General features: G+C 32.9%; 1 protein-coding gene across 1 annotated transcript; it reads left to right on the top strand.

Moving 5' to 3' along the window:
- The first annotated feature begins 1,774 nt into the window (after window positions 1-1,774).
- APG1 (S-adenosyl-L-methionine-dependent methyltransferases superfamily protein) lies at window positions 1,775-5,421 on the top strand. The gene is made up of 3 exons (XM_039032080.2): window positions 1,775-2,759; window positions 3,496-3,802; window positions 5,081-5,421. The coding sequence occupies exons 1-3, from the start codon at window positions 2,215-2,217 to the stop codon at window positions 5,234-5,236; spliced, it is 1,008 nt and encodes a 335-aa protein (XP_038888008.1). The 5' UTR covers window positions 1,775-2,214; the 3' UTR covers window positions 5,237-5,421.
- The last annotated feature ends 2,883 nt before the right edge of the window (window positions 5,422-8,304 follow it).

Raw genomic sequence — 8,304 nt, forward strand, 5'->3', positions numbered from 1 at the left:
AAAATGGACGTCTTTGGAAGTTTAAGAACTAAGATAGAACACAATTCAAAGTTGGGAACCAAAATAGGATTTAAACCATAGCCTAATTTTTTAGTGGGTGTTTCCCTCACCAACATGAGTTGAGTTGAGTTGGTATAATATGCCAACTCATTGTTTGACCCACCAATTTTAAATGTTAGTGGAGTTGAGTTGGTATATTTTACCAATTCACCACAACTCATCCCAACTCTCCGTTCTTCCCATGTTTTCAATGGCTTCAACCATCGCCACTGTCACACTCCGAGAACTAACTGCAAGCTCTGATAACCACCTTTGATGACAACTCTAGTGACCAACTCCGGTCTCTGACAACCATCTTCAATGACAATTCTGGAGACGAAATTCGAACTCCGACAATCACCTCTGATGACAGCTCTGGCGACCAACTTCAAGCTCCAATAACCTTCGTGCAGCGAACTCAGACAACCAATTTATGGCCTCTGACAACCACCTCCGGTGATCTAACTTCGACGACCACCTTCGTGCTACCAACTCCAACGACTAATTGGCTCCAATAACAAACTCCGATGACCAACTCCGACAACCACTTCCGAATACAAACTCTAATGAAAATCATCTTCGATGATCACCTTTGAGCGGGCAACTCCGATGACTAACTCGAGACTTCGACAACCACCTTCGATGACAAACTCTGACAACCAACTCTAATACCACCTTCATGCGACTAACTTCGGGCTCTGAAAATTACCTCTGACTACAATCTTTAACGAAAATCATCTTTGATGATCAACTTCGACAACCACTTTCGCCCAACCAACTCTGAGGTTCGAAAACCACTTCTGATGACAAACTTCGACAACCAACTCTAATACACTTTCATGTGACCAACTTTAGGCTCCGACAACCACCTCCAACTACAAACTCTATAAAAAATCATCTTTAATAATCAACTTCAACAACCATTTCCAACTACTATAAGACCGATGACTGTCAAAGTATGTTGTAGGGTTGTTGATTATATAAAAAAAATATTATTTTGTCTACATTAAGTGCTATATTTATACGTAATGAATTCACATATTAAATGAATGTTAAGAATATTTAAACGAAAAATATATATGTAGTTGAAAAGTATGTAACATATAACAAAAAAAACCATAAAATGAAAAAAAAAATTGAAACATTTTTCAATAAGAATTAGTGAAAAATACAGATTTGTTATTTGAAGATCCTCCAAATTTAGAGAAAATGAAAGTGAAATTGTTGAAGAAACTTGGTGACATTTCATTGGTTGTTACGATGATATAGGAGATTTAATTTAAAAAAATTCATGACATAGTAAAAATATAGAGCAACAATAAAAAGAAGAAGAAAAAGAAAAAAATATGATAATGAAATTCATAGAGAAAAATTAGCTAGAATAAAAAATTTGGATTTCGGTTTAGTTTCTCATTTTATTTAAGCATATTTCTACATGTAATGAGTTAATAGTTGTTCATTGCCCAAAAAGAAAGAAAGAAAAGTCTTAAAAATTAAAAGATAAAAAAATGCAATCCATGTTTTATTCAAACAAATATTAGAATTATTGAATAAAAATGTTTCAAAACAAAAATAGTAATCATAAAAACATATTATTGAGAGTTAAAGAAACTGTATCAAATGCCCAGAATTCTGCACTCGAAATACAAATATATGAATTTGGGCCAAATAATTCTACATTCTAAATACAAATATATGAAATCTACAAATATATAAATTATGGACATCCTATTTCAATTCAGTATCTCAAAGGCACTTAACAACAACAAAGAAGATGTAAGGAGAGAAAAAAAAAAAAAAAAAAAAAAAAAGGAACCGATCGTTTTGTAATTGGAAATTTGTGTAAAGAAGGAAGTAGCGCCACACAATTTGCTCGGCTCACGAGTGGCATTAGCGTTAACTCTTTCTATTCCACACATTCCATCCTCTCAACCGTCCATCTCACTCAGGCAGCTGTTGTTGCCGTAGCGGTAAGCTCCACTTTCCCCTTCCTCTCACCATTGACATTATCAATTCCTTCACGCCACTGCATGCATGTACACTACCAATTCACTTCCACAACCGATAAACTAGTCGATTTTGGTCGTTGGGTTTCTTGATAAGCTCTGAAATTGTCCACCCATTTTGTCAAATTTCGCTATCTTTGCCTACTAGATTGTTTGTTACGTTTAAATTATGGCTTCTGCAATGCTCAATGGAGCTGAATGCCTCAAGCTCACTAGAGGATTGGGTTTTTCTGGTTCCAATCTCCATGGGAGGAATTTCCCTCAATTAGGTTTAGTTTCCAGTTTTGGGTGTTCCAAGGCTGTTTCCATGGCGCCTAAATGCAGTCTTTCTGCTTCACGGCCTGCTTCTCAGCCTAGGTTTATTCAACACAAGAAAGAGGCCTTTTGGTTTTATAGGTTTCTCTCGATTGTGTACGACCACATCATAAACCCCGGGCATTGGACTGAGGATATGAGGGACGAAGCTCTTGAGCCTGCGGATCTCAGCGATAGAAATATGATTGTGGTGGATGTTGGTGGTGGCACTGGCTTTACCACTTTAGGGATAGTGAAGCATGTGGATGCCAAAAATGTGACCATTCTTGACCAATCGCCTCATCAGCTTGCTAAGGCTAAGCAGAAAGAGCCATTGAAAGACTGCAAAATTATTGAAGGGGATGCTGAGGATCTTCCATTTCGTACTGATTATGCAGATAGATATATTTCTGCTGGAAGGTTTACTTACCGTTAAAACTCTTCTTAGTTTTCTTTTGTGCATGTTGTTTTGTAATGTGTGTTTCCTTATGTTAATTTACTGGTTTGAACTGAAGTATTAGGGATCTTGTTTTTAAGTGAAAAATTTGTGAATCACCCTGAAAGAAGACCAAATTTAGAATATGTTTACTTTGAATCTTGCATTGTCATATCAAGACTTAAGAAGTGAGTCATTCCCATTTGATGAATAACTTAGAAGTTTTAAATGTGGCTGCATGTGGTTTGGGAATCATTTCAGCTCAAATTAACTTTAGGAATCTGTAATTAGTTTTTTGATATAAAGTGATTATTTTTAGATGATATAATATTAAATTTACCTTCACCCATCAACTTTTGGGTCAATTAGTGATTTAACATGGTATCAAAGAAGATGGTCCTGAAGGTCTTGTGTTCAATCTACTGCAATTTTATTTCCTCCCCAAATAATATTGATTTCCACTTGTTGGATCTTCTATATATTTCAAGCCCAAAAGTGAAGGGAAGTGTTAGATGATATATTATTAAATTTACTTTCACTTATCAACTTAAGTTTTTGGGTCAATCAGTGATTTAATAATTAGAGTTGGAGGATGGAGAAGTGATTTTTAAGTATAAGGGTACTACGTGTTATACATTTACATTTTTTTTAGTATGTGAGAGAACAAGAGAGAGAGGTTTAGTGGTAGCTCTGATCTTTTTTTATGATATCTCTGCTCAGTATTGAATATTGGCCAGATCCACAACGTGGCATCAAGGAAGCATATAGGGTCTTGAAACTTGGAGGAAAAGCGTGCATAATTGGTCCAGTGTACCCAACGTTTTGGTTGTCTCGCTTCTTTGCAGATGTGTGGATGCTTTTCCCAAAGGAAGAGGAGTATATTCAATGGTTCACAAATGCTGGATTTAAGGACGTCCAATTGAAAAGGATTGGCCCAAAATGGTATCGAGGAGTTCGTCGCCACGGTCTGATCATGGGATGTTCTGTGACTGGCGTGAAACCATATTCTGGTGACTCTCCTTTGCAGGTAATTCTTTTCCCCATTTTCAACCTATGTTGTAGGTTGTTGTAATGATCCTGATTCATCATATCTGATTGTCATTGTGATATAACTTGCATCCATTGTCAGAACGGCAGGCCTTTGGATAGATTGTTGTTTTACACGTGTTATGCCTTTTTCTTAGTTTGTGTCCATATTAGTGTCAGAGTCTATTTAATATGTAACTTTTTTCTTTGGTATTGTGAGAAATGGTTAATAATAGAGCAATAATATGGTATTAGTATAAGATTGCTTATCTGCTCTTCTTTTAAGTCGTCCAGCACGGCTAATTAACAGTGTGCTCTGATTGATATTATCATAAACTCTCAAAGTTGATAAGTTTGTGAAAAAATTGCTAAATTATAGATCTCGGTATTCCCTTATCTCATAGGATTTCTAATCATCTCACTTCTATAAGTATAGACTCCGAAATTCAGGCCTCTGGCTCTGGCTCGAGAAGAGAGAATCTAGATGGTTAGGATTATAACTTAATAATGTGTGGGTGAGAGAGAGGTCGAACTTGAGTTTTAGCATTCACCAATTTTTTTTTTTGAATTAACATTCGGTTTGTATTTGACATGTTTGCATTTTTTATTTTAATTCCTCCAAATCCATTCCTATTTACATATTAGAACATGGTTCATGCTGCCCCAAAACTTCTTGGGATTCTGCTTTGCACCTTTGCTAGGATGCATCTAAAAACAATCAGTACAATGATGGTTATCATATGGGTTCACGTTCAGTTCTTGGAAATCAAGACTTTGATATGAACACTTAATCAAGCCACAAACAATTATGAATAGCCGAACTTTTGCAAAAGCCAAGTACATGGTTATCATATGGAATTAGTTTTTGAAATCATGACATGAGACATGTACACTCAGTTCAAGCCACAAACAATTATGAACACAATCATCTGCATCAAGACGTCAAAATCATAAAAGTCGAGTGATGATCTGCAGTGTGAAATCTTTAACTATGTCATAATATTTTTTCTTTTGTAAAGGTATTGTAATTAAAGGGTGAGGTGGGAGAATCGAACCTTTGACATCGAGGTCGATAGTACAAGCACTATACCAGTTGAGCTACGCTCATGTTGGCGAAAATTTAAAGTTTAGAAACTTATAAAATATTTAAATATACATATTGAAATTTTATGCTGCCTGGGAACTATGTCGCATATCCAACATAAATTGTCTTGTTCTTTGTAAGTTTGGTTTTACTTCCAAATTTAACTTCCTGAGTGTTAAATGTATTTCTTTTCAGCTTGGTCCCAAGGAAGAGGACGTGTCGAAACCCGTAAATCCATTTGTGTTTCTGTATCGCTTCCTTCTGGGAGCCTTGGCAGCTACATACTATGTGCTGGTTCCCATATACATGTGGATCAAAGATCAGATTGTTCCAAAAGGTCAACCAATCTGAGCTGGGAAAAAGGGTTCAAGCTGATATTCTACTCTTGGAGATGCAATTTTAGTTTGCTAGTTGTAGCACTGTTTGTTTCTTACTACTTGTCCTTTCTATTTTGATAATGAATTGAATACCCATCAGAATTGTGTATGATTTCTATTCAAACTTTTGCAGGAATCAGAAATCTTCCATAGAACCAATCCTCCTTCCAAAATAAAGCCCTTTACCTCATCTTGAGGTCAGAATGACTTCAGGAGCCATCCAAAAATTATTCAGATTCTAAGTCAGACTTTGATTTAAAATAATTGCAAAGAGACAGAGAACCAATATTTAATGAGTCCGTCATACTGTGACCGCTCTCACATATAAAAGTTGGATGTGGATTAAAAAATGGAAAATTGCCCAAAAGTTTCATCTTTGAGAAATAGTGCCTCTCGGTTCATTCTTTCATCCGATCAACTGTTTTATGTTTTTTCCGATGAATTTCGCTCAGGATCAATATTGAGATTCTACTGATTTTTACAAATATAAAGAAAAACAGCGAGTTAAAAGAGAGAAGAATCAAGATGAGCGAACATCCTCAAAGGGGAGAGTAAATACAATCAGAACAATCTCAGCAAGATGAACAAAACTTGTTCACACCAAAATACTTCACAAGCTACAGAGTTCAAGTAGTAATTCTATGTTTGTTAGTAACCAAAGTGAGTTGGCCCCAGTTCTGATAATTACCACATGAATCACACAAATGCTGAGCTGGATTAAATCCCCAAAAATAACAATATCTTTTAAAAAATTCTCCAAATTTGGTTATCTTTACTAAATCTCATTTACTCAATTTCTCTTTCTACAATTTTCTAATTTCCAAATGGATTTACTAGTTATTCAAATGGGTTTTCTAGATGGATCATAATTGATTGCACTCCTATTCGAGATTTCATCGGAAAAATTCAACATTTGAATCTTAGCGGTTGATTTCGGTCGAGATGGACTGAAAATAACCATTACAAGGTGCTAGATTTGAAAGATGAAAACTTTTGGATACTAATTTTGACAATTTTTCATAAATCCGAGATATAAATTTGAGTAATCTCTCCCTTTCGAGATTGAGATGTGTGGATTATACACATTTTTTGTATGAAGTACCATAATGAAGAAGCAATTATAATTTAGTATGGTGATTCTTCTGTCAGGCTGCTGAGGGACTACGGCACTTGGTGGTTATGGAGTGTAGTCTTATATGCATTGGTGGCCACTCTTCCACCTTACGATATTTTTGTTTGTTTTTCCTTCGCAAATTTCTTAATTTTAGTTTTTATTATTAATTAATTTAACCAAAAACTTTTCATAAAAGTCAATGGTCAGCTTCTTGAATTCAGCTCTGAATTTCCCTCGTCTTAACCACAACTGACAAAGTCATCAAACGTGTTATAACATATAGGAAAAATATCTTGTAGCCCATAAGTTTTGGGATTGTTTGTTTTTATTCTTAGTTTTCAAAATTTTACGTTTTTAATCCTTAAATTTTGAGTATGATTTTAATTTAGGACACGTTTACCTTAAGATAATCATAAATGTGGTAGATTTATAATTATAAGTAAAAGTAACAAAAAAACAATTCAATTACATTTGCGATTGTGACCTACTATGATTGATCTATCAATGAAATCACATTATGATTATACCAATTTTTATTACAGATTGGTAAACGTGACCTTAGTCTAAGTTTCACAAGGTTATATTTTACCCTTGGGTCTAAACATTGTTTGAATTTGGTTCTTAGGTTTCAAATTTTACACTTTAAGGTCGATCTTTTTTTTACTAAATACCCACTTTTAATATTTAGTGTTAATGTCTATTAATTAATTTATAGAATTTAAAAAATCATAATTAATTAAATTAATTTAAAAATATCACTTCATAATTATTTAAAATTAAGAAAAGCATGAATGCAAAGATAATTAGTGAGTATTTAACAAAAAATTGATGTTAAAAGTATAAATCTTGAAATATAGAGACCGATTTGAAACAAAAACTCAAATCTTAAGGATTATAAATGTAATATTTTGAAATTTATGACTAAATTAAAGTCAAACTCAAAATTTAAGAATTAAAAATCTAATATTTTAAAATCTAGGAACCAAATAGAAATTAAACCCAAAATTTAGGAACTAAGAATGTATTTTTCCCAAAAGATATAATTAAATCATATGTTTTTTTTAATCATCCACACTTATTGTCTTTTCAAAAGTCATGATTTAATCCTCACTTCCATAATTATTGAACTAAAGAAAAACTTATTTTTATCTACTTGATCTAAAAAGTCGATGCAAATTATTATTCAAGTAGTGATGTGACTGACAAAAACATATTTTTATAGTTAAATTATAAGTTTAACCTCCTAAAATTTCATGTTCGTGTCAACTAAGTTTTTGAACTTTATTAAGTGATTAAGTGATTAGTATATTCTTCAATTTTTAATTTTGTGTCTAACAAGTTATTGTGCTTTCAGAAGTATTTAATAAATCCTTGAACTAGATTTTATGTTTAATATCTTAACTAAGTTTTCAATTTTGTATTTAATATGTCAGTTTATTTGATATTTATTAAATTCATGAACCGATTAGATATAAAACTGAAAATTTGGACCCTGTTTGGTAACCATTCGATTTTTTGTTTTTATTTTTTTAAAATTAAACCTATTTCGTCTACAATTCTTATAATGATTTGAAAGTAAAATGATTGAATTATTAGCCAAATTCCACAAACAACTTTTTGAAAGCTACTATTTTTAGTTCTCAAAATCTTACTTGGTTTTTTAAATCATTGATGAAAGTAGATAACAATGAAGAAATTTGGAGGCAGAAGAAGTGTCCATAAACTTAATTTTCAAAACAAAAATCCAAAATAAAATAGTTACCAAACGAGGCTTTAATATTTTGTTAGACACGAAATTGAAAATCTATTGACCTATTAGATACAACCATGAATGTTTAGAGATTAAACTTTTAATTTACCTAATTTATATTGATCTAAAATCTTTTACTATTATTATTGAATTTCATCCTCCATAGTTTACTAGTTAG

This window comes from Benincasa hispida, chromosome 5 (assembly GCF_027475165.1).
Source record: "Benincasa hispida cultivar pf3 chromosome 5, pf3_genome.v1.1, whole genome shotgun sequence".
NCBI lineage: Eukaryota > Viridiplantae > Streptophyta > Magnoliopsida > Cucurbitales > Cucurbitaceae > Benincasa > Benincasa hispida.